Source organism: Mesoplodon mirus (genome assembly GCF_964341445.2).
Source record: "Mesoplodon mirus genome assembly, chromosome: 7".
Taxonomy (NCBI): domain Eukaryota; kingdom Metazoa; phylum Chordata; class Mammalia; order Artiodactyla; family Ziphiidae; genus Mesoplodon; species Mesoplodon mirus.
Window position 1 is genome coordinate 74,016,822 of NC_138983.1, and position 27,209 is coordinate 74,044,030.

Consider the following 27,209-nt stretch of genomic DNA (forward strand, 5'->3'; position numbering starts at 1 on the left):
TTTAAGGAGAAAAAAAAAAGGCAAAGGAGCTCCACACTTTGACTTAATTTCATACAAAGCTCCGACGACAGAGGCCATAACTGTTGAGAGTTGCTTTTGGGGCAAATTAAACCAGTAAAATTTTAAACTCTTCCTCCATATTAAAGGGATTGAATAAATTGGCCACTTTGGTGCACCTGTGTCCTGCGAATTGTCCAGTTGGAGATGGAGGTTTAGAAAGTGAGTTTCAGTCTTGTTTAAGTCTCTTCCCATCAGACTGGTCTCTTGATTTCCTACACACCATGTTACTTCCTGTCTACCTTGCCTTGGTGTTGTTCATGCCTGGATTGTCTCCTGTACCTGCTCAAACCTTGGTCTATTCTCGTTTGTACCATGGAATTTTGTCATGCTGGATACTGTCAGAACTAATTTTACTTAAGTTTGCGTTAAGGTGCAAAGCACATGTTTTGTATATTTTCTGTTTTTTGTGTTTGTCTATATTTTATGGTTTTGCTTCAAGAAATATTATGGGAAGGGAAATAGCAAGATGTAAAGAGCAAAAAAGTCATCATTCTCTTTCAATTGTTAGAACATCTATCTGCAATCATAATTATGATGCACTGTGGTATGTGTTAAAATAGTAAATACATGTAACGTCCCGTAGGAGAAGCAAACTCAGTGGTGTTGGTGAGGGTGTGTCATGGAAGTAATCACAAAGCAGGTGACTGTTGGTTGGGGTCCTGAAACATTAGTGTGCCTTCCCTGTGTCCAGTAGTGGTCTGGAGGGGTCAGGAAGCCTGCCTTTTAATTTGAGGGAACAGAGGGTTTGAGGTCCTCTCTCTTCCATTGCTCTAGTACACTGCACAGCAGCAGTATACTGGGTTTATAGTTGACGTTGAAATCGCTGATTGATCATTAAGATTGGGATGTATCTTTGGAAATGAAAATAGGAAGAATCGTATGCTTTTTCTTTTTTTTCTTTTTTTTCCTATATCTGAAAAGGTATGTAGTACTTTGCTGAGTGGTTGGGAATAAAGTTTGCCGTATTCAGTGTATTCAGTTTTAGTATCTAAGTAGAATTAAACTGTTGCTGTAAACTGGAATAGCGCTTTGTTACTGACAAGTTTTAGAATGCATCTGTTCGTCAATTACCTGTTTGGGAAGATTGTAGTTAATGATTTTGAGAATGTGGCTATAAACTTGCAACTGACTCAAGAAAAGCAAATAAGTCAAGATTGACAAATGTATAGGCTCTTCATCTTATTGTGTGTGTGGGTTTTTTTTTTTTTTTCCTTTTAGTTATTTGTCAAGGTATAAAGAATTCTATCACACGTAAGACAAGTTAAGTAAACTTAACAGGGTGTGTTCTGACATGGCATGGAGCAGATCACATGGCCTAGATCTTAAAGGTGATTTTATGTTTAAACTTTCATGAAAACATATGTGATTGAAACACATTAATATATTGATACAAAGGGCAGTTAATTTTTGTCTTTTGTGTGTGTGTGTGTGGTACTGTTGTGGCCTCTCCCGTTGCGGAGCACAGGCTCTGGACACGCAGGCTCAGTGGCCATGGCTCACGGGCCTAGCCGCTCCGCGGCATGTGGGATCTTCCCGGACCGGGGCACGAACCCATGTCCCCTGCATTGGCAGGCAGACTCTCAACCACTGCGCCACCAGGGAAGCCCTAATTTTTGTCTTTTGATACATGTGAGCGTAGCTTTCATTTTGCTGAAAGAATATGACCAGTTTTCAGTTTGGGATTCTACCATTTAGTAAAGATAGTCCACTTAATTTTAGAAATAAGAGATTTAATATATAATACCTAATAATACTTTTATGTATGTTTTTTTACTGAAAACTTTTATTGTAATACTGTGAAGAAACTATGCCATTCTAGTCTTCAAGACTTAAATGAATCAAGTGTTTATTAGCTGTTGTAGTTTTTAAACTAATAAAAGTCAGTACATCAGCAATTTGTAAATACAGTTTTTAAAATAATGCCTTAACAACTTTACAGTGGTTATAGTGACTGTATTTAGGCCTAAAGTTAGTTAATAATTTGACATGAAGGCTTTTTAATAGTTTGATGGTGCAGATCAGGGATAGGTAAACTCTGGCTGGTGGGCCAGATCCAGCCCGTCGCCTGGCTTTGTAAAGGAAGTTTTTCTGGAACATAGTCGCACCCATTGTTTACATGGTAGTTGTGGCTCCTTTCACCCTACACCAGTGGGGCAGAGTAGTTGCAACAGAAACTGTATAGCCCACAAACCTGGAAATGTTTAAATTTAGATTTTAAAAATTGAAAAATTCTTTGAGCCTGTACAGGGCAAGTCCATTGACCCCTGAGGTAGAAAACAGTCAGGAACTTGGGTGCGGAAGCCAAATGACCTAGGTTCAAAGTCCCTTTCTCCCATTTCATAGCTAGTGACCATGGGCAAATCACTTAACCTCTATGCCTCATTATGAGGTTTAAATGCACTTATTTGTATAAATAGTGCCTGGCACATACTAAGCACTGTGTAAGTGATTGCTGTTGTTTCTGCTTGGAGCTTTAATAAGTTATTGTTAATAGAAAAACGACACTAATGATTTTAGTTTTAGAGTAACAAAGGCACTTTGAGTCTTTTACTTTTTCAGGAATGTAATAAGACTTTTTTCATTTACAGTCAGTGTTCCCTGTTACCAAAATTTACTTTATGAATATAAAGAATTCAATGTCTTCAAGACAGTACTTTTGCTTAAATGTCAAACCATTATTTCCCCAAGGCACATCAAACTGGCTCTGCATAGTCCAGGCCTCTAAAGCTTGTGTGCACACCCTAGGTAGCATGTGAGATACATTTTGTAAATATAGTTTTTTAAATAATGCTTGAGACTTCCCTGGCGGTCCAGCAGTTAACACTATGTGCTCCCAATGTAGGGGGCTTGGGTTCGATCTCTGCTCAAGGAACTAGATCCCACGTGCCTGCCATAACTAAGAGCCCACATGCCACAACTAAAAGATCCGGCATGCTGCAACTAAAGACCCGGCACAGCCAAACAAACAAACAAACAAATAAATAAATCTTTATTAAAAAAATAAGTAAAATAAAATAATGCCTTAGGAGTTAGGAAAAGAAAATATTAGAACATTTTTACCTTTGTATTATTTTAAAAAATCTGTGTAGTTTATCATGTACATAAATACTATGTATGGAACTTTGTGTATATAATTTGTTAATAAATAAGATGCATATTAAAAAGTTTTCTTATGGTTTGCCCAGTGAGGTGTTTGGAGGCCATTGGAGGACAGGATGATGAAATATCGGGCCTCAGCAAAGATAGAATTTAGAACCAATTCCCTGACTTAGAAGATAAGGAAAATAATTCATAGACTGTAATTGAGTTGTCCAACTTTATGTAAGTGTTCAGAAACAGGAAAAACAGTGGCTAGAATCTAATCACTGACCGAGCAGAATCTGGGTCACTGGACTCGTAAACCAGAAGTGACTGTTGAATTTCTCAGGTTGATGCTCCTGGCATATATGCTTGATCTGTGTGTGTGTGTAACTCTGACATAATAAGCCATACTCAGGCACACCCTGTTTCCTTATTCAAGCATCTTAATTTCATCCCATTAAATCTTTGAAGTATCAGACTACCAGAAGGCATGAAGAAACCTGGGCTGAGAGTCTTCATTCCAGGAGACGTGATCTTGACTGCATGGCTGGTTTGAGGCGCATCACTCTGAACTGCAACCCGCTCATTGGTGACCTGGGTGCAAGTGCTTTGGCAGAATCTCTTAGGATTTATGGCTTAGAGGGAAATTCTAAAATTGAAAATATTGAATTTTTAATATGCTTAGCTTTTGGCATGATACTATTGTGATAGGTTTTTTTAAGCCTCATTTTACTCATAGCTTTTATTTTGCTTTTACACTTTCTCTAAGAGTTGCATATATCCTTTATAGAAAATACAGAGTAACAAGAGAACAATTACCTATCATTTTAATACCCAGATATAATCACTGTTCATTTTGGTGTATATACTTTCAGTCTTTTTTTTTCTACAAATATATATGTACACTTAGGGATTACAAAAATAGAATTGTAGTATACTTGCTATTTCATATTCCTGCTTTTTTCACTTAATGATGTATCATGTATGTAGTATTGCGTCGTATTGATGTCCCATAGTTTAATCAATTCTTTGCAATTCTATTTAGACAGTTTGCTTTTCCCTGTCAGAAACAATGTGAATACGTTGTATATACATCTCTGTGTCCATCGGGATTACTTCTGTAGAATAAGGTACTACAAGTGGAATGACTAAGTGTGACCTATTTTTAAGACATTTGATACACATGGCCAAATTACCACCCAGAAAGGCTATGCCAATTTGTAGTCCACCCCAACAGTAGATGCGAAGCCTGCCTCTCACAAACACTGGCCTGTAGCACTTGTAAAAAAATGTAAAACTACAAAAATGAGTACCTCTCCATTTTCTATGCAAGTGGGATTACTCCCAATTTTATAACTTTTTTCAATTAATTTAGTATGAGCATTTTAGCAAGTCAGTAAATTTGCATCTCCTACATCATTTTTTGTGATTGTTCAGTATTCCATTATATGAATATGCCACAGTGCACATAGCTTATCCATTCTTGTATATAAGCTTTGCCCAGTTTTTCAGTTACAAATAGTACTCTGATATATATCCTTACCTATATCTCTGACTGTTTCTTTTGGTTAAATTCTTAGAAGAGAGTTGTTGGATCCAAAGGGTATAGACATTATTTAAAGGCTTTTCTTACAGAATCTTGGCTTCATCTGATAGGAGAATAACCACATTGTGTTTTATTTTGTATTCATTTGATTGACTGGTGAGGTTTACTGGCTGTTTGTATTAATTTGGCTATTTGGTTAATTATACCCTGTGTCCATTCTTCTGTAGTGAGAGTTTGTAAGGGTTGTATCATATCCTGTCAGATCCGTATGTCTGACTTGCTATTTCTGTGTGTCATGGGGGTGTTGAAAGACTCCAGTTATTTTAATGTGATGGTCCACACAACACTTAAACAAAAGACTCATGATAGTTTCCTTTCATGTAATATTTTTTAATCCCTGTGCTTTAGTGATGATCCCTTTGGTTTAAATGAGTAGGTTGTTCAGCCCCAGAACTACTAGAATTCATGATCAGTTTTTCTGGCTTTTGTCTGACCTTTTACTGCGAGGGTTCTTGACCATCATACTTTCATGATAGGTTTTTAGTATGTATTCTCTATTCACACATTGTTGAAAGTTTTTATTATTTGTATCCTCTTAGACTTGTCTTTTTTTCCTCTAAAACTAACAGTTATTACATTTCTTCTATTTTGTTTTCCCCTTTGAACTAGTTTCAAGTGTGATTTGGAGCTGAAGATCATGATCAAAAGAATGCAGTGCATTTCTGAGCTCCACCAGGTTTTGCTTGTGAGGTTTACATGCCCCTGCCGCCCTTGCTAATTATGAACTGAGATTCATTTTGTGATGCTTTTTGCTCATAGGTTATATACAGTTATTCTTCAGTTCTGTAATTGTAAAATATGTTGTCTGATTTATTGGTACTAAAGCCAGGGTTATTGCACATCCAAGAAGAGGTTTTTAAATTGGATTATGCATTATGTGTGTGCGTATATGTCTCTGTTTTTTTCCATAGCCAAAATTACAAACCTGCCATGACTTGTCTTGTGCAGGACTCTTCCACACGTGAGAAAACGAGAGTTGTCTATATGTTAAATCTGTAGAGTTAGCAAGTGACCTTTTGTCTTTCATCGAAAGCACTTGACCTGCAGCAGTGCGGCCTCACCAGTGAAGGAGCAAAGGCTTTCCTAAAGGCCCTTGAAACCAACAGAACTCTGCTCGTTCTGGATATAAGAAAAAATCTGCTTGTTGGTCTGTGGTCACTTTTTTTAAATTGATAAACACATAGCAAAACAAAAAGAATTTGTTCAGGTATTGACAGTTTTTTAAAACTTAATGTGTTTAACTTTCCTCATCATATACAGTTGGCCCTTGAACAACGTGGGGTTAGGGGTGTCGACCCCTATGCAGTTGAAGATCTGGGTATAAGTTTATAGTCAGTGGTTCCACATCTGTGGATTCAACCAACCTTGGATCATGTAGGACGATAGTACATATGTATTGAAAACTATGCGTGTGTCACTGGACCCGCAAGGTTCAAACCCATGTTGTTCAAGAGGTGAACCTAGATACTAAGACTGCTTCCACCCAGAGCATTATTTCTTTCCTGTGCAACCTCTGAATTCTTGCCAGGAGTACTTTATTCATTTGTCAGATTCACAAGTAATTTTGTAATCATCTTCTGTGTGCCAGAGACGGGTTTAGGGACTAGGGATAAAGCAGTGAACCAGACAGACAAAAGTCTTGCCCTCATGGAGCTTACATTCTAGTGAAGGAGATCAGATAGAAATGAGTAAACAGATAAGTCATATAATTTTAGAGAGTAGGAAGTGCAAAACTATCTTAATGTAAGGAGAGTGAGGGAGAGCAGGTAGGACTCCATTGGATAGGTTTGTTAGGGGACAGCTTCACTGGAGAAGTGGCATTTGAACGGAGACCTGAATGAAGAGAGGAGCAAGCCATGGAAGATGTGGAGTAAGCACATTCCAGGACAAGGAGGCAATGAGTATATAGGCATGTAGGTGGGTGGAGTATTTAAGGAAAAGCAAGGAGGCCAATCTGGGCAGAGTACCGGGTGAAGAAGAGTGTGGTAGGACATGAGGTCAAGGAGCTAGGCAGGGGTCTGCTCTTGTAAAGTCTTGAAGGCCAGAGTAAAGATGTGGATTATTCTAAATGAGTAGAGGGGTTTGAACTGGAAAAAGGCATGATCCAAATCGTATCTGAATAAGGTGACCTGGTATAGAGAAGGGACTTGGGAGGATAAAGAAGAGGAACAGGGGGCTTCCCTGGTGGCGCAGCGGTTGAGAATCCGCCTGCCGATGCAGGGGACGCGGGATCGTGCCCCGGTCCGGGAAGATCCCACATGCCGCGGAGCGACTGGGCCCGTGAGCCATGGCCGCTGAGCCTGCGCGTCCGGAGCCTGTGCTCCGCAACGGGAGAGGCCACAACAGTGAGAGGCCTGCGTACCGCAAAAAAAAAAAGAGGAACAGGGAGACCAGTTAGGAGACTATCACAGTGCTCCAAATAAGAGATGTTTATGGCCTAGGTTAGGTTGGAAGTTTGCAGCAAGTGAAAAGTGGTTGAATTCAGGTTGTGTTTTGAGGGTGTAGCTATCAAGACCTGCAGATAGATGTGAGGTATGAAGGAAATAGTACCAAGGAGACAAGTCGTTGATGATTATGTGTGCAACTGGGTAGTATCCCTTAGAAGAAGGGGGCTGATGGGAGGAGCAGCTTTTGAGGGAATATCAGGACTTGGTTTGTTATCTTGGATGCCCTGGTTTGATATCTTAGATGCTCTTTAGGTATCTAAGCGTCTGGACGGTGCTCAGACTGTACTTTGTATCCAAAGGTAGCCAAAGCCACTTTAGATGCAAAATGTTTCAAGTTGACCTTTGCTGCTGCCCAAATAGTAGCCACTGTGGGCAGTCTGCAAGATGGCATCTTAGGTTTCTGAGGAAGAAATTAGAATACACAAAGGGGGAAATAAGTGTATAATTATATAATGTAGATTTCATATTTAAATGTATGGGAAAAGCAATAATTAGTTGGCTTTTGGTTTTAAATGGAAATAGCCACTCATTGGAAAATAATTACTCTAATTTCAATTCATTTTACTTTAGATCATTCTGTGATGAAAACAGTTACCAAAAAAGTTCTCCAGATGGAAGGAGTGCCAAGTCAGAGGTATATAACATGTTTCAGTTCTTTCGGAAGAATTTCTCTTTAATGGCTTGGTTTTCTTTCTTTCTTAAAAGAAAATTATCAAGGTACTTTCTGCCATCTTAAAACTAAGATTTGAGTCAAATCAAATGGCTTTTCTGTTTTTGAAAATGTTGTGTGATGCTTTAATTTAGGTTCCCAGATATGCAGATTGAAAACCTTTTAACTTTTTATTTTCTGTAACATCTTATCGTTAGTCACAAATAGTCTTTTTTTTTTGGTGATAAGAATGAATAGCAGGAGCAGCATTTGTGAAACCAAATCTAATATGAAACTGACTCTTTCTTGTGAGTAAATTTGAATTTTGAAACAGCAAAACAATAAGGTTTAATAAAAAGCAAAATAAATTTTTTATTTTTATGATCTGCCAATTTCCCAGAAAGAGTTTTGTGGTGACTTTAGTTATATACCAGATACATTAAAATCACCAGTGGACAACACATCTTTTATTCAGGTGCCCTCTGAAAGTTTTAAAACTTTGTTGACTTCATATCACTGAACGGTCCACTTTAAAATGGTTAAAATTATAAATTTTCTGTTTTGTGTAGTTTACCACAATTTTTAAAAAATGTGTTGTTTGAAGATTTTTGGGTTTTATAACGGTATTGTATTAGCATAAAAATGAAAAATTTAAAAGACCACCTCTAATCCCATTATCCTATCAAGCAATATTTACATTTTTATTTTCTCTTCCTGCTGTCTATAAACATAATTCCACATAGCTTCAATATAATTTGCCATTCTTATGTTTTCATGCTAAATTTAAATTCTGTGATTCATAGTTATACTTTTTACCATTGCATTCACAAGGTTTCATTGAGTAGGTCAATTTTTTAAATTGGTGAAAAATTGGAAATAACCTCAAATAAACTATTGTAAACATCTTCATAAATACAGCTTCTTTTTTTCTACTTAAAGTTGTATGTTTTTGATTCTCTATTCATCAACTTGCTTGGACAATAGTGTATTAAATAAGTTGTTAAGAGTGTTTATGAAGTCAAAAAAAAGCTTATGATCGTCTGCCCATTGTTATTTCAAGAGAGTGATATTTTAATAATCAAATAGTACATTCAAAGAAGTTAAGATTTGTGATATCACACTAATTAGATATTATTATCAAAAATTTATATCCTATGTAAAGCATTCTTAAAATAGCTACATTGACTTTTGCTATGATATTAGAAATGGAAAGATATATAAATAAAACATGTATATGTAAAACATATTAGGAATTCTGTAAATTTAGTACAGCACAATAGGGCATCATGCAATGAGAACAGTTAAACATTTTTTTTTTAGTTAGCATGATTAAACAAAGTGGAAATGTAACTGAAGTATACAAGCTCATTGAGCTCTTTTAAGAGTAATTTTATTTCTTGGGCTTTTTTTTGTATTTGCCTCAGTTATTTGGAGACATAGAGGTAAGCCAAATCAGTATCTGGGTATATACCTAGATCCAGGTGAGTATAGGAGTGAAATAATGGTGTGAATTGTGTCACATTTATATTGTACTTATGTATGCCTAATAAAAGATGGGAACTTTTATTAGAAATTTTTTAATCTCCTAACAAGAAAAGTGTAATTTAAAAAAATTTTAATACAAATGTATTTGCATTAGTTTCTGAAAGTAAAGGAAGGGTATACACATACAAACCATATGCATACAAACATTTTTTTTGATGGCAATGAAGTTAAAAAACACAATAAAATAGCACAAAATGAACTGAGCTCCTATATATTTTTAAGAGGCATGTAAATCACACAGGATCGTGTGGTGATTATCAATAAGCTACACTCTATGAAATATTTGTCCTGTATTACCGCATACACTCCATTTTACCCTGCATCCTAATGCTGCTAAAATATAGTAGAAAGCAGCAGCATAGCACAGGGAGATCAGCTTGGTGCTTTGCGATGACCTAGAGGGGTGGGATAGGGAGGGTGGGAGGGAGGCTCAAGAGGGTGGGATATGGGGACATGTATATGCATATGGCTGATTCGCTTTGTTGTGTAACAGAAACTAACACAGAATTGTGAAGCAATTATACTCCAATCAAGATCTATTAAAATAAATAAATAAAATAACATAAAATACAGTAGCTGTGAAGGATAAATATAACCATTTTAACCTATGATGTTTGTTTTCAGTAAATTCAAGTTAAATATTTAAATGTGAATTTTAATATATGGCTTGTTCTAAGTAAAATATTAACACGTAGGTCTAGTTTCTGCAACCAAATGTTTCATATAAAGATACTTGCCTCTTTACTACTGAAATATAGGGTAAGTCTCCACATTTCACTCTTTCATCCAGTGGGTTTCATTTGTTTTTTTTTCTGTTTTCTATATGAAATCAAAGGAGCAGTGAAGGTTGACAGGCTTATAGGAGGGTAAAATTGACTCACCTACCCCCCAGCAACTTGCAGCCTTATAACTTGTATTGTTTTTACATAGAAAAATTCGTCTTAAATTTAACTTTTGGTCTACTTCTGAAGATTCTGTTTGGCAGAAGTCATGGGTATATCTGTGTTTCTGTGTCCTTGAGATTCAGAAATGCCAAAGGTGTTCTACGATTCAGGAAACTTGAGTGTTTCTGCATGATACATAAAATGTATCATACTTTGGGATCTTTTTTTAAACTTTATTTTTGCATTTCTGCACATCTCAATACTTTTGTTTTAGTTAAAATAACTTGTTACTGTAGAGAACTTATATTTTTTAAAAATGCTGGCTTATGTAAAACCTTTGTACAAAACCGATCCTCTTTTTAATGGGCTTGGCATCATTGTCAAGTGCCTTTTTGATTCCTTTCGACGTGTGCACGTGTGACAGTTGCTCTGTAGACCTTTGGTGCATCTTGATTCCTTGTTTTCATGCTTTGTCAAACGTAGTCTTGGCCGCAAAGAAGCCTGTAAGTAATGGAAGGAAACACTCTGCTGGTAAAGAATGCTACCCTCCTGAAGCGCTACCACCTGGAGTGTCTGGTTTCCGGCCATTGTGTCCTGCAGAAAGTGCAAAAAGCAACAGGTAAGCTGTTTGCATTCCCTGTCTTTTTCAGTCATTTAGAGTTCTTTATTTTGGAACTTGTATTATGTGGGTGGTCTCTGGTGCTTTGTGTAGAGGAAAAAAAGTAACTCACACATGGCTTGGCTTCTGCCTAATGAGCCCTCTAAGGAAGAAAAATTAAAAGTAATTGGGAGTTTCAAGTTGTTTCTCAAGTGTCACAACAGAGGTAACTCCATGGGAGTCTTGAGGAGACTAAAATGATCTCACATGATTGTGCATGTGAGAAAAGTTTGATTAAAGGCAGGTGTAGTTGAGCGAAGCCCTACAGCACAGAAGTAGGAATTTGGATACGTACGAATGGGAAAAAAGACATTTTAGGCATGGGAAATAGTTTAATGCAGAATGGATGAAAAATATGCATTAGAGCTATTCTAAATGAACTGGCTTATTAACTCAGTAAATCAGATTTAGTGAGTCAAACTAGCATTACCTGATTTCTTATCCAGGGGATAGCTGTTCATAGTAATTTTTGTCACAGAACAGTAAATAAAATGGTTGAATTATAGCTTTAGGCTTGCTAAGTGAAATAGATGGCTCTAGATGATCTTCAGGTGACTTACTTGGTAGTAATCACGAAATTGGGGATTAACAATTGCTTAAGAAAACAAAGAGAATTGATTTTAAATAGTACTTGAAGTAGTTCCTGTGTAAAATATCTGTTCAGTTGCTCATGTTAAATGGATGTTTCTACTCCCCACTGGACAACCGACTACTTTTTTGCAAATGGTAATGTGAATTGCTGTTGCCTAAACTATAGTGCTGAATCCCCAGTGTTTGCACTTGAGTTTCACAGCTCTGTGGTTTCCTGTCTTCTTCCTGAGACACTTAATCGCAGGTCCATCCTCGTCACACAGGGTGGTAAATTAGAGAACGATTAATATCACCATTTAAAGAAGAGAGACAAATCTCAACCATCCTGAACATAGGAGCTGAAGGGGCCTCTCAGCAGTTCAGAGAGTTATTAGCAAGCCAGTAGGCTGAATTCTGTTGTGTTTTCTCCGTAGCAGAGCCCTCCAGGTCCTTGTTTTGAGCTTATTTATTTTTATACACAATTCTGTATGGATACTGTTCATACTACTAAATAGTTGTATTAACTGGGTTTAACTGGTCATGTATTTACATGAAGATCTAACTTCGTCTTGTTGATATCTTTTTAGGGGCTTTCCATTCATCAAAGCTCGTGATGTATGTAATCAGTTGGTGGTGTGTAGCTATCACATTTATGATATATAGGGCTTGAATTGGGAAAGGTGGATGGTCATTCTTCTTGCTTTTTAAACTGACAGAGCCTTACATGAAGCATTTCCCTCTCTGAAATAAATCCATGTAAAACATGTTTGGTCGCTCTCCCAATGCAACTGTGTAGTTGTGTGGATTTGGCACACAACAGGCAGCCTTGTGGTGACGTCTGTAAGCAAGGAAGCCTGTTTTCCAGTCCGCAAATCAGCTGTTACCCAGTGAGACGAACTTGACTGCCATTTCTGACCCCTCACATGGAGCTGTCATACTCAAGAATATTCACATGTTTTCAAGAAACGTTGTTTCTGGGCTATATATACAAATTCCTGATCTGAAAGCCAGTATAAAGCAACATCTCCTGAACCTCTGCTCTCTCACCAAGGCCACACACATTCCCTCGCTTATGGCCTCGTGGCAAGCGAATACTGTCAGTATCAGATTCTCCTTCCCAGTGGTCTTGGGAGACTGCATAGTTGCTCTGTGAAAGGCACCACTGCTGAGGTTGAGAGAAGAGCATCTTGGGTGTCAGTCCTGGCCTTGCGTTCCCGGAGAGAGGGGTGTGCACCTCGTTCTCCTGTTAGGGTTTTCCTAGGCTGCAGGGGTTGCTGCTTGTTGTCAACATGATGTCCTAGTGACTTGTCCTCTGCGTGGTTATATAATCCCAGCACAGCTCTTTATGATGTGTAGACTTTTATGGGGTTGTGGCCAGGTCAGTTTTAAATGTTTGGAAATGTCCTCTTGAACAACACTGCAGTGGCAGTGAAGCTTGCTGGGAGAATCGTTGCCCTAGTTTTGGCTTAAGGGTGGTGAGAAGATGAAGTTTTTGATGGGTCAGTTTTAGTTGTGTGTGTGTATGTGATTTATCTTTTAAAATTCTAATGTCTATTATTCACAGCTTAGATATGTTGACTTCCTGATTATTCATCAGTCCCTTTACTGATGTATTTTCCTCTGAAAAACTACATTTTCTTCCAGACTGTTTTGGTCTGATGGTGAAGAATAAATTTTTCATTTGCAGTATAAAGTTGATCTGAGAAGAAATGTTTACCTTGGATCTTCACTTGGCTTCTGTGAAAGAAACTTAATAAAATAATATGGGCAATTCCCATTACTAATCCTAACCACGTACAACAGAGGTCTGTACAGTAACATAGCAAAAATAAGTTCCTGTACTTTTACTTAGTCATTGCCTGTTTTACACTAAAGAGCAGTGAGAGACATTTATAAATAATGATACCTCAGATCACTTTTGTTAAATGTCCTCTAATATTTGGATATTTGGTATCTGGCTTGTGTTGTCTTTTATACAATCTTGTCTTCTTTCTTTGCACTTTAGTGTAACAACTCTGTGGTTTCCTATCTTCTTCTTGTGCCACTCAGGTCCATCAGAATTTCCTGTGACTGTGACAGTAGAGAGTCCTTCCTCCTCAGAAATCGAAGAGGTCGATGATTCCTCAGAACGTGTTCAGGAGGAGCCAGAGAAAATCCGTTTGAAACAAGAAGCATTGCAGGTACAAAGTTATCACTTTAAAGCTATAGAGAAGATTATTTTTCAAACGGAAGGCTGATCGCAACACAGCACAGCTTGTGTGAGGGTTCTGTTTTCTCCTCCCACCTGCATTGTATCCCCTTGAATGGTTCCTTAAGCTTAGACCAAGGTGAATGGTGGACATTTGAACTCTAAGAAACGAAAATCAAAACATGTCGTTAGTAATATATTTTCCTTTCCTTAGAACCTTAGTATATTAGATTTAGGGAGAAGCTTAGTGATCATAAGATAAGGAAATTGAGTTCTGAATGAATACAGTCAGCTGATTCAGTGCTCTTGTTTTACAGATGAGAAAATGGACAGTTCTAGTTGAACTCTCTTTTTATAAGAGGAAAATATGGCCTCATTTTAAATAAAAGTAAAGTTGAAAAACGTTTTGATGTTGATATTCGCCTTTCCTAAAATCAAAAATATCAAGAAGCTACATTCTATTACCAAATAAACCTGACCTCTAATGTCATTCCATACTTTTGTTTGTATGGGCAGAAAAGAAAAATTGATTTTTATAAGAAATTTTTGCACCTCAAAATTAATATATTTATTTTATTTCAACTTTAATGCAGAGCTGAACATTTCTAGTAAATAAAGGAACACCATTTGGGGGGGACCTTGTCTTTGTGCTACAAAGTCCATGTTTAATTTTTAAAAATTATTTAATATGACTTTCTCTTCATATGAAACATGACACTTGACAGGTTTCAGAACTGATTATCCCATTATTGTAGGACTACGGGAATTACTCTTTGATTTTCAAAAGAGAAAGTTAGATTTTTATTTTTTAATTAAAATTAATGATAATATAGAGAAATTTTAAGAAAAGAACTTAGAAAATTATGAAATGTTAGGGTAGGAGAAATCTATAGTTCAAGTGGAGTTACTCCCTTTCGTTTTATAAATGAGCACCTACAATTTGTAGAACGTAAGTGGTCTATTAGTAAATGGCAGAGTATGACAAGACCCTAGAGCATCTAACCCACATTCCTTGTTATTTTAGATGTGGTGTATTCATTTCCTTCACGAATAGACCACGAGATTGTATTTGTAAAAGCAGTAATAGACAGTGGGGAAGTCCAAGAAGTTTAAACACTGGGACCACAGAAAAGCAGATTCAGAATACACTGAGAACCCTTTTAGCTCTTCTCTGTTTTGACAAGACACTACAATGATGGTATCAAAGTGTTTAAGTATATATGCCCACAACAATCAAGAGATTTCAACATAGTTTTGAAAGAGAGAAGACAGGTGGAAGAGTGTGAAACTGAAGCAGTAGAACAGAGGAAAAGCATCACCTAGAATATGCACAGGGACCACGAGCAACTGAGGAGGATTCTGACCCCATCTGAAAAAGTAGCCCCATGCTCAATTGCGCATGTAGGAGAGAGGGTGGAGTTAGTTAAAAGTGTGACAAATAGGGGAGCTCATTGAAGGGATGTGTTTGGAGGAGTGGGCTCCCAGCCCCGCCCTCACCCTCCTGAAATGAGATGATTTCATTTTGAAAACAGTGAAACTGGCGAGAACTGGGGCAGCTACTGTGAGTTTTTACACCCTCGAAAATTGTGTTTGGGGGAGATCCTGTTACAGTTACTCCCCGCTTCTTCCTGCATAAGAAGCCAATCAATCGTTGACTTCAGGGAGCTTTCTGCGCTCATTCTTAAATAGAAAATAACTGTCTTTTGCCTGTTAGTTGAGTAAAGCTTACAATATGAGAGAGGGGGAAAGAGTGCAAACATATCCTAGTAGGACCAGGGACAATTTAGGGAACAGAATAATTTAAGAAAAAACCCTAATTAGTATCCCGAGAGAGGTTTAAAAAGAGCTAGCAACTATAAAATAAGACTAGGGTATTAATGAAAAGGAGAATGGTCAGAAAGCAAGAGGGGTCTCCTGGAAATGCAAATATGGTTGCTGAAATAAATTCAGTAGGAATTTAAAAAATTTCTCAGTATATAAAAAAGAAAGACACAATGGAAAATGTGATAGAAATATGTTAGAGAGGCTGCATCTGGGAGATCCCACATGTTACTATTAGAAAGTCCAGACCCAGAAAAAAAATGGAGGGAAGCTGTCAAAGGGCAACAAAATTCCCCACAGCTGAAAGTAGACATCAGGCCTCAGATTGAAAATAGTTATGCAAGATGAGCAAGAATAGACTCATACCTAGGCACCCTTCCTTGTGAAACTTTCAAATACTGAAAAAATAAATTAAAATAGAATAAAATACTGAGAGGATACATCCATTCCAGAGAGAAAAATACTGGTCACCTAAAAAAAAAGGTTAAAATCTGACTTTATCATACTTGTCATGAGCACCATGGATCCTGGAAGGCATTAGAAAGATACCTCCAAAGTTTTTCAGGCACATAATTTTCACCCTAGGGGTTTGTATCCAGCCAAACTATCCGTCATACGTGGAGGCTGAAGAAGATATTTTGTACCCAAAGAAATTTGAAGAATTGACCTCCTGTGCTACACCTTAAGCTATTTATAGAAATAATCCAGCAAAATGAGTCAATAAACCAAGAAGGAAGGTAATAGGGGATTCAGTGCAGATTGCAGCTAGTCTAGAATGGAGAGGCTTCTATTGATTGTGTGATTGAGAGCTTCGAAACACCTTGAGGCATATCGTACTTACTAGGTGTTAGGCACTGTTGGAAGGGAGGAAGGAGAGGAAGAGGAGAAGGAACTTGAACTCCAGAGGAGAAAAGGCTCTACAGACATAAACCTGAAGCACACTAGACTATGGTTGATTTTTAACCTACTATTGGTGAGGAAGGGAAGAATCCACTTCAGCTTGACACTATAGATGTCCCCTTTTCAGTGACACACAGGGGTAATGACCACGTATCTAATTTGTTGTCCAAACCGGAACTTGTCCAAACTCCTTACACTTCAACAGTGTAAGGAGGCACTCTAATGCTGTAACATCAGGACAACAGGTATAAACTGGAACAGCCCAAGGCGGCTTGGGGTATGTGGTCACCCTGCACAAGGGCAGTGACACTGGCACAGTATGGAACGAGGTGTAGTCTATACACAGAGACACAGTACATCTGCAGTGGGCAATATTAATTTCATTGTAATAATGGCAATACTGTCTTGGTTTGCAGCTTTTATTGTCAACGTGCATGTAATCACAAATAACTAAAGTAAACAATACTTAGTATGTGTTAGTATTAACTTGGTATGTACTGAAATGTATTGTGTAGTAGTATGTACTTAGTATATATTAGGCTCTAAGTGTTTTTGCATATATTAACTCATTTAATCCTCTGAATAGCCTTATGAGGTTGGTGCTAATATCATTCCTACTTTTGAGAACAGGAAGCTAAGACAGGGAAGGAACTTGCCCAGGCTGTACCTAATTTAAGGTTGGATCGAGGCTTTGAGTTTAGGCTCTCTGCCTGTTCTCTTAAACCTTACTCCGTACTGACTCTCAAATAACAGAAGAATTAACTGCACATAGAATAGAATATAAATTTCAACTTTGACAATGTAAGAGCTAGGTTTGGAAGGTAGACAGGAGGTAGAAAAAAGGGAAGATGGTATGAATGTCCTCATTTTACAAAGCGTGACGTTGAGAGAGTTTCTAGTTGATCAACAATGTAGGTTTTTAAGTATATCACTACATGTCAAAGAGATCATGAGCAGTGGAATAACTCATGATGACATAACTTTACTGAGCAGTGTGGACATAGGAAAGAGTGTAGAGGAACTAAACCCTTACTTGTTAGTAATTCAGAAAGTGAACAGATAATGCCTCCAATTTAGTGAGAAAATAGTCATGTGAGAATATTACTTGGAAATGCAGAAGAATTCAAAATGACAATAGTTGGATCCCCCAGGTGGCGCAGTGGTTAAGAAACTGCCTGCCAAGGCAGGGGACATGGGTTCGAGCCCTGGTCTGGGAAGATCCCACATACCACGGAGCAGCGAAGCCCGTGCACCAGAACTACGGAGCCTGTGCTCTAGAGCCCGTGAGCCACAACTACTGAGCCCATGTGCCACAACTACTGAAGCCTGCGCACCTAGATCCTGTGCTTCATAACAAGAGAAGCCACCGCGATGAAGAGTAGCCCCCACTCGCCGCAACTAGAGAAAACCTGCACGCAGCAACGAAGACCCAATACAGCCAAAAGTAAATAATAATAATAAAATAATAAAAAATAACAATATTTGACGTAAACCTCATAAAAAAGGAAATCCATACAGCCAGTAAACACAGAAAAGTGTACAACTTCATTAAGTAATAAGTGAAAAGTGAGTCAAAACCAAGGAAACTACATGTCAATCAGATTGACAAATACATAAATAAAAAGTCTGGTAGTATCAGGTATTGTAGGCCTGAAGTACTATGGGAATCTTCTACCCTGTTTATACTGGAGTATAAATCGACACAACTACTTTGGAAAGCATTTAGCCCTCTCCATCAACTGAAGGTATATAAATAGCCTGTGAGCCAGCAGCCCTCACCCCCGCCCTGTGTAAATGCACCAGAATAACGGGCACAGCAGGATTCCTGTCCATGATTTGCATTAGCACAAACTGAAAACAAACCAAATGTCCATTAAGAGTCAAAAATAAATGATGTGTATTTGTACAGTGGGAAAACTATCCAGCAATAAAATTGAATGAACTAGAGCTACAGGCAGCAATGTGGATGAATTTTTTAAACCAATGTTGAGAGAAAGAAATAAGATAGAAAAGACTTCATATACTATGATCCTGTACATAAAGTTAGATGTTGACACAACTAAACTCTTTTGTTAGGGATGCATGCAGGTTAAAGGAAATGACTGTCAAGAAGTGAGGTTGGTGTTTAACCGGGAAGAGGGAAGGAAGGAGCTTGTGATGAGAAAAGGATATGGGGGGTTTTTGCGATGCTGACAAGTATCAATACTTTCAGATTCGAGTAGTGCTTATGTAAGTATTCTCTTTTTATTTGTCACATTCACAGTTTTGTTCTGTGCACTTCTCAGTGCACATATCGTATTTTACAATTAAAAACTGCGTAAAGAATCGGTCGCTTCTTGAGTGCTGGATGTGGGAGTGGGATGAGACCGTTTCATTTTAAGCCCTTCACTACTGTTTGCATTCGCATGTTCATTCATTCAGCATTAATTGCACATATTCTATGTACCAAGCACTCTTCTAATTTTATATGTGTTTTAACTCATGTAATTCTCACAAGAGCTCTGTAATATGGGAGCTTATCTCCATTTTATAGATGAGGAAGTTGAGGCCTAGAGTTATAGAACTTGTCCAAGGTTCTGTAGCTAATGGGTAGTGCCAGGCCCATTTGCCTCAGAGAATCTGAATATTTACAATATAATCTAAAAGAGAAATTTAATGACTAATTATAAGCAAAAAAGTTGCACACTAAAGAGATGACAAGTTTTCATCTATCCAGTTAGAGAAAAACACACAGTCTGTCTTTCACACTCGTACATCTTATATGTACGTGTGTGGCAGGGATTTTCCTTATTAAGCAATTATTTATTGACCGTCTACGTTGTGCTAGGCACAGGTGCTGGGGATAAACACTTAATAAAATACACCCCCTATCTTCAAATAACTTGCACTCTAAGTGAGGAAGTAAGCCAACAGTTATAGTAGAGGTTATATACCAAGTGATACATCGCTGATGGCAGTGTAAAATCTCAGAAATCTTTTGGAAAGAAGTCTGGAGGTAGGTACCTCAGAGCCTTAAAAATGTTCATTTGCTTTGATCTCAAACTCATTTTTATGGATTTATTGTAAGAATGTTATTCTCAATATGGAAAAAGGCCTTCATGCATAAAAACGGTTATTTTGTCTGATAATACTGAAAAGTTGGAAAGAATTTAAATGTGTAAAATGGTTAACCAGTAAACCCACTCAGTGGAATATTTTGTAGCCCACACAAAAAAATCAAGGTTATGAATCCCCTGATTATATGAGAAATGATTGATTTCAATGTTAAATGGAGAAAAGTTGAACATAAAATTTGATATCCAATATGATGGGAGCTTTGTCCCAGAAAAATCACCCTAGCTGGTGTACAGAAGGGTAGAATGGAGAGCAGATGGCAGGAAGGAAAATTATTCCAAAGCCTTATCATTAGTCTTACTTAAGTAATAGAATATCAAGCAATTTTACTTTCTAACTTTTTTGGTTCCATATTTCCATGTAAGGGACATGAATTCTGAATACTTTGTAGGAGGAGGGTACACTTTTTCACAAAAATTGAACACTGTGTTCTAATTCCCTCCATTAGAGGGAGAAACTGTTGCATGTAATTGCACTTTGATGTGCTATTTAGAACCAGTCAGGAATTTTAATCTACCTTCCTCTGACCGTGCTGAGGGTTTTTTGTTTTTTTGTTTATTTGTTTAGAATTTCTTTGAAATCAGTTTTAGAAGATTGATTAAACCATTATATTAAAAGTAGAGGAATTCTGCAATTTTTTTCCCTTTTTCCCCATTGAAAATTTGACTGGCTTTAGTAATGAACCATTAAAGAATTTGAAGTTCTTAGACTCTCAATTTTTTAAACATGTTCTGAATATAAAAATATATGTTCATTGAGCAAATGTTTGAAAACAATGAACTTCTTGAAGGAAATAAAAGCCACCTCTGCATGTACACACACCTAATCTGCTCTTTTGTCTTAAAAAAGTATCCGAAATATTTTGCCATGTCACTAACTACTCTTCTACATCAGAGAATTTGATTAAGCTTATGCATCATCTCCCAGGAAAAACGCACAGATATATTTTGAATGTAGCACTCCTGAAGCCCATTCATGAACTCTGGTTGAGACCTCTTGTCATTCTTAGTGGCTTCATAGCGCATTCCTTCAGACGATGAGCTGTTTTTATTTAAACCAGTCCCAATTCGGAGGCTCTTAGCTTTCTTCTAGGGTTTGGTTATAAACAATCTTATGAAATCATGTTGGTAGATAAATCTTTGCCCACATCTTTGATTTCCTTAGGGTAAACTCCTGATGTAGGATTGTTGTTAGGTACCAAAAGCTACTGTCCAGAAAGTGATACCAGCTCCTCTCCCAATGATGGCATATAATAGAGTTCCTCATTCTTTAAGTGATTGTTCAAAGCAGTTAACATGTATAAATATACCTTACTGTTTTCATAAGTATAGGTATTATGATTGTTTATCACTGCATAAGAAACCACCCCAAAACAGTGGCCTAAAACAATGACAATCATTTATTTTGCTCATGAACCTGGAGGTTGAGTAGAATATTAATTCTTTTACTACACTCTTACTGACTGAAAACAATACCTATTTGACTAGCTCAGAGTTCTGTAGGTCAGAAGTCCAGGCACAGCGTGACTGGGCTTCCTGCTCAGATACACATGGGAACATGTGGGTTCCCTCCTGAGAGTGTTAAAGCACGTGAAATTTAAGTGTAAGATACTGAGCCCCAAACGTTGGATGTTCACCATAGTTTGTGTGGGCCACAGAGCTGAAATGAAGATGTCAGTCTGGCTGTGTTAGCGTCCAGAGGCTCTGGGAAAGAATGCCTACAGGCTTCTTCCGGCTTGTTGGCATAATTCAGATTCTGCAGTTGCAGGACAGAGGTCCCCATTTCCTTGCTGGCTGTCAGTCGGGGGAGAGTTTCAGCTCCTAGAGGCCTCTCGCTTGCCTTCCCTGCCGCAGCATTGGACCTCTTCAGAGCCAGCAATGGAGAGTCTCCCTCTTGTCCCTTTTGTACTTCAATTCAGGAAGAGTTCAGGTCCTTTTCATGGGGTGCCTGAGTAGGCCACATCCACCTAAAATAATCTCCCTATCTTAAAAGATCAACTGATGTTGAACCTTAATTCCATGTGCAAAATCCCTTCACTACAGCACCTACATTTAGAGTTTGATTGGATAAGTGGAAGGTTTGTGTACTTCAGTAAGTGGTCATCTTGGGGGCTCTGTCAGAATTCTGCCTATTGCAAGCAGTGTCCCCACTTCAAGGACCGAAGTGTCTTAGTTCCTAAAACTCCTAAGATAGTTTATCAGTGTTCATTTTATTTCAGTGACCTTGGTGAAGGGAAGACTACCACCTCCGTGAGCAGGAATGGCAGCCAGCTTCCTGAGTCCACAGTGTGGCTCTGCTACTTAGTGGTGTGACCTCGGCTGTGCTGCTCTACTTACTCTACTTCTCTGCCTCTGTTTCCCTCATCTGTAAAATAACATGGAGTTAGTGATCGTTCTTTCCTCGTAGGGTTTTTTGTTTTATAAATTTATTTTTGGCTGCATTGGGTCTTCGTTGCTGCTCGCCAGCTTTCTCCAGTTGCGTCGAGCGGGGGGCTACTCTTCGTTGCGGTGCGGTGGCTTCTCTTATTGCGGAGCACAGGCTCTAGGCGCGCAGGCTTCAGGAGTTGTGGCACGTGGGTTCTAGAGCGTAGGCTCAGTAGTCGTGACGCACAGGCTTAGTTGCTCTGCGGCATGTGGGTTCTTCCTAGACTAGGGCTCGAACCCGTGTCCCCTGCACTGGCAGGCGGATTCTTAACCACTGTGCCAGTAGGGAAGTCCCCTCTTAGGGTTTTGATGATTCGATTATTTAATACCCAGGGAACTCCAGGAACAGTGCTTGACTGTAAATTGCTTTAAAAGTGATTACTTTTTTAAAACATGCTTTTGAAACTGCAATTATGCAATTCAGGTATGCTAAGCAGGTTCGTTAATAGGACTTCCTGCTATAAAGAGACCCACAAATAAAAATAGAATTTTTCTTTCTTGGTCGTAACTTCTTATTTCTGACTTACTATGTTATATGCATATGCCTTTTATGGTGGGCTGCCACAAATTTATGTTGGAAAGAGTGGAATTTAAATAAATCTTTGCAAATTTGATAGATTTTGATCATTCATTTCACTGGCATGGTATGATATGACCAGTAGCAGACTAAAATCTGAGTTCACTTCTGGCTCTGCCCCTAAATCCTGATGAGACCAATAGCTGGAAAGGCTTTTGGATATTATACTATGAATTAGTTATAATATTGACTCTGTTTGCTTAGGAAACCCTGGAGCAGTGCCTAAAGCAGTTAAAGGAGGAAAGAGTAATAAGACTGAAGGCTGATAGACGAGTCAGTGAGGTAAACACGTTTCATCTGCTTTTGAGAGTGTTTTGGTTTTATTTTGATTTGATTTTAAGCCATATACACATATTTTGTAAGCTTTAGAACTGTAATATGTTGCAAATTGGTGGTATCATATGGACTTTTGCATGTACTGGTATTTAGTGATCATATGATCTATATTCCAGAAAGCATGTTTTTAAAGATGTGAAAATCTGGTTTTGTGTATGTGTGTGTGTTTGTGTGTGCTTTTATATGACATTAGCTTATTTCCTGTTCATGATTCTTTGATTCAAGAAGGCACCTTCTGTGCATGTACTGTATATACAGTAACATAAAAGACATGATGAGACTCTCCTGGCAATGAATTAGGAAAGTGAATCATTGAAATAAATTTAAGATATTGGAAAACTTCTAAGAATGCAATGAAAGATAAAAATATATACTATGAGAATTACATTAGGTAATGTGCATGAAAGCAGGGCATAATCTAAAAAGTTCTATCTAAATATAATTTATCACAGGGTGAGTGTAGGGAGGAATTTTTGAAAGTGCATCCATTGGATTGGCAGACACTCATTCAATAAATGTTGAGCACCTGCTCATGTAAGGCAAAAGGGGCATCATGAACATTAACGGCCTTTCTGAGAAATACGAGAGTTGAGCTTACAGGGGGTTTTAAGTGCGTAGATGATGAGCAGAAGGGGAAGAGTGCACGGGGGTGAATATGTTGAAGAAGCCAAAGAAAATATTGGTGATCGTACATTTAATAAATTGGGTTGGGTATGATTTAGGACTTTTAAACGTAAGCATTAGATATTTTACTCACTAAAGTTAATTCTTAACATTCAGCAGAGTTGTAATATGTTTTGTTCAAATCAGATTCTATAACTCACTTTCTAATTTAAGGGAAACTTAAAGCAGGTCATTTTCTAATGTGGAATGAGGCTCCATTATGAATTGAACCAGTTAGAAATGTGATCTTTTGTGAAAGATCATTAATAAAACGGTAGCTTGGGTTTATTTATATACCACCTAAGTGTTATATAGGAAACTTTGTTGGGTGCCTGTGAGCTTTGGTTATTATGTGATAAGGTCTCTGTCTTTACTGGCGGAGGGTTACATTAATTATAAATTAATTACATTTTGAGTGTTTTAGTTTTGTTCCTTGAAACTAGGCAAGACTACTTTTTGTTTGTTTGTTTGTTGTTTTTTTTGGGTTTTTTTGCGGTATGTGAGCCTCTCACTGTTGTGGCCTCTCCCGTTGCGGAGCACAGACTCCAGACGCACAGGCTCAGCGGCCATGGCTCACGGGCCCAGCCACTACGCAGCATGTGGGATCTTCCCGGACTGGGGCACGAACCCGTGTCCCCTGCATCGGCAGGCGGACTCGCAACCACTGCGCCACCAGGGAAGCCCAAGGCAAGACTACTTTTGATGACAATGAGAAAAAATCATGTCAGATGTTTTCAGTCTTCTTGTATAGCTGGAACATGAAAATGCCCAGTTAAGAAACACAACTTTCTCTTTGTCTGAAGCCCTTCATGCCCACTCATTGACAAGCATGATCCTGGATGATGAAGGTGTTTTGGGCAGCACTGAGAATTCTTTTCAGAAGTTCCATGCTTTCCTGGTTCTCCTTAAAGATGCTGGGTTAGTTCATTTCTCTTCATGGCATTCTTCTCTTTGCCACTCTAATGGTAGTTTGCTGAGGAACTGGAGCAATTTTCATCACTTACGTGGCTATATTTAGCCAAATTTAGTGTAATTATAGGTAATATAGTTGACGTTTTAAAATGAGGAATTAAATTTTTTAAGAAATGCAAATAGGGAAGCCTGCTTTGGTAGAGTGGGGAGCCCATTATAAAAGAGTAACCTGTAGACAGAGTAATTAGTAGGTATAGTTGTTTTGTAAAGACTAAATTAAAGGCAGTTTTCATTGAAAATAGTCGGGAATGCATAAGAATTTTCCTTTCACTTCTTTTGCTTGTTTGATAAGTTTGAATTAAAGTTATCTTTGCCTTAGACATAAAAATGATTATTAATCTGCAGGGGAGATATAGGTCAGTGGTTCTCAACCAGGAGCAATTTTGCTGAAAGAGGGAAGTGGAGATTGATAGTTGATGGAGCGGTGTTTTGTCAGTGAATGAATTGGTGTTGGTGTTGGGAAGGAAGGAACAAACACATTCTTGGAAACTGGAGGAAAGGTGGTAAAGAAGTGTGGGAATGGAGGTGTGACAGGCAGTGGACAGGGTGCATGGTACATATTGAAGCTGCTAGTGAGACAGTGGGATGTCTCCTAGAGGATGAATCTGGAAAGGGCTGAGGATTTGGGGGAGAGAGAGGCTTGTAGTCTGGAGTAGGATGTTGGCTTTTAAGATTTTAGAAGTAGGGCTTCCCTGGTGGCGGAGTGGTTGAGAGTCCGCCTGCCGATGCAGGGGCTACGGGTTCGTGCCCCGGTCTGGGAGGATCCCGCATGGCGCGGAGCGGCTGGGCCCGTGAGCCATGGCCGCTGAGCCTGCGCGTCCGGAGCCTGTGCTCCGCAACGGGAGAGGCCACAGGAGTGAGAGGCCTGCGTACCGCAGGAAAAAAAAAAAAAAAAAAAGATTTTAGAAGTATTTCATGATTGTAGGTCTGGGGAAATCTAAACTGCTCTTCTGTGATTATAATAACCTTTGTCTTTTCTCCTTTCCTCCTCTCGTCTAGGCTTGGGCAGTTGGCCAAAATGGCTGGTATAGATCAGTCAGATTTTCATTTACTAGGTCGTCCCTCGATGAATTCTACTGTTAGTAGTCCACGTAAAGAAGAAAAGAAGGCACTTGAAGAAGGAAAATCAGAATCAAAACAGAGTGCCCCATAACAAATGCAAAATAGCCAAGTAAATGGACAGAACAGCACTTAATGATTCTAAGAGTGATTAGCAAAAAGGAAATGACCAAGTCAGGGAGAAAACAATAATGATCAGTCTCTAATAGTTCACATGCTCGGGAGCTAGAAGACTCTGGAGTCCTTTCCAAATCTGAGATTAGTAAATGTGTGCCCATTTCATGATACTGTACTTTTGTAAATAAGGAGACTGGAAGTTCTTGAGAAAATTTATGAGTTAAAGCAAACTATCCTTAATGAAGAAAGAAGACATTAGAGAAAATATTCCAGATTTTAAATTGTATAAATGTCTGTTCTGTTCATATTTTATCTAGGTTTCTATTTGTATTCAGTCAGCTTACAATGAAGGAACACTAATGAAGGTACACATACTGATATAATTTTTAAAATAAGTAATCCAGACATAGCTGATACGTAACATATTAGAGTGAATCACCTGGTTATGGGAATGGGAGGGGAAAACCTGTCAGCTTTTCCTCTAGCCTTACTTGGAGCCCCCATCAGCCAATCTCAGAGTGGCCTTGGGAACTGACAGCTTGAGAACACAGTCTGGTCACAAACTATATACGGTTTACATGTGCCTGGAGGATAGCAAAGAAATTAATTATCTTACAGAATAGGGTTTTATTTTTAGTGAGGGAAAGGAAATGGGTAATAACTACCCCAATCACCAAAGTGTGAAAACGTAGCGGACATAGCCTTGGATATAGCTAGGTTAAGCTGAGAATCACTTGGCAAGATATAATTACAAAAAAAACTGGCTCTGAAATCTTCTGATTAATCAATGGACTGTGTTAATAATAAGATTACAGAGTAACATTGAAGTTTTGAACTCTACTTTTTAATGGTTGGCTTTGTTCATCACTGAACTTTTGTCTTGTCTTTTGTCTTCCCCTCCACTTTCCGATAATTACAGGTGATGCTAGGATTCCTTTGCCTCTCGACTCCTTCCGTGTCCCAGCGTCTACTCAGGAGGCCTTAGAAACTTCCAAAGACAACCTGGGGGTGCCAGTCACAGAGCAGCGGCAGGAGTCTTTTGAAGATTTCATTGCTAGGACATGTTCTCCTTCAGCAGACGTCATTTCTGGAACTGGAAGTCAAAGAAAAGAAGAGGAATTATCTAGAAATAGCAGGTCTTCTTCAGAGAAAATGAGCAAAGCAGGTGAATAGACCAAAAACTACTCTGCTAAGAAACAACCTGGGAAGGACCTGCATTCCTGCTCTGACTCACCTGTAAAGCAGAAAAGCAAAGGAATTGGGCAAAATAATTCTTTGGTTAATAAACCAATTAAAAGTGAGTCTTCGAGGGCCTCCCTGGTGGCGCAGTGGTTGAGAGTCCGCCTGCCGATGCAGGGGATACGGGTTCGTGCCCCGGTCTGGGAGGATCCCATATGCCGCGGAGCGGCTGGGCCCGTGAGCCATGGCCGCTGGGCCTGCGCGTCCGGAGCCTGTGCTCCGCAACGGGGGAGGCCACAACAGTGAGAGGCCCGCATACCGCAAAAAGAAAAAAAAAAAAAAAAAAAAAGTGAGTCTTCG

General features: G+C 38.5%; 2 protein-coding genes across 2 annotated transcripts in view; one reads left to right on the top strand and one right to left on the bottom strand.

Moving 5' to 3' along the window:
- Positions 1-7,551: 7,551 nt before the first annotated feature.
- On the top strand, positions 7,552-26,655 carry LOC309807096 (uncharacterized protein; the record flags this gene model as incomplete). The annotated part of the gene is made up of 4 exons (XM_082626335.1): positions 7,552-7,828; positions 10,756-10,891; positions 13,550-13,680; positions 26,590-26,655. The coding sequence occupies exons 2-4, from the start codon at positions 10,783-10,785 to the stop codon at positions 26,653-26,655; spliced, it is 306 nt and encodes a 101-aa protein (XP_082482461.1). The 5' UTR covers positions 7,552-7,828; positions 10,756-10,782.
- The window catches only part of LOC309808804 (uncharacterized protein), a gene marked incomplete at its 5' end in the record, with an annotated part of 116,678 nt that continues 115,881 nt past the window's right edge, over positions 26,413-27,209 (bottom strand). Inside the window, one exon of the mRNA XM_082629379.1 lies at positions 26,413-26,763. Coding sequence (XP_082485505.1) covers positions 26,752-26,763 — 12 coding nt within the window. The 3' untranslated portion in view covers positions 26,413-26,751. The remainder of the gene's footprint in view (positions 26,764-27,209) is intronic.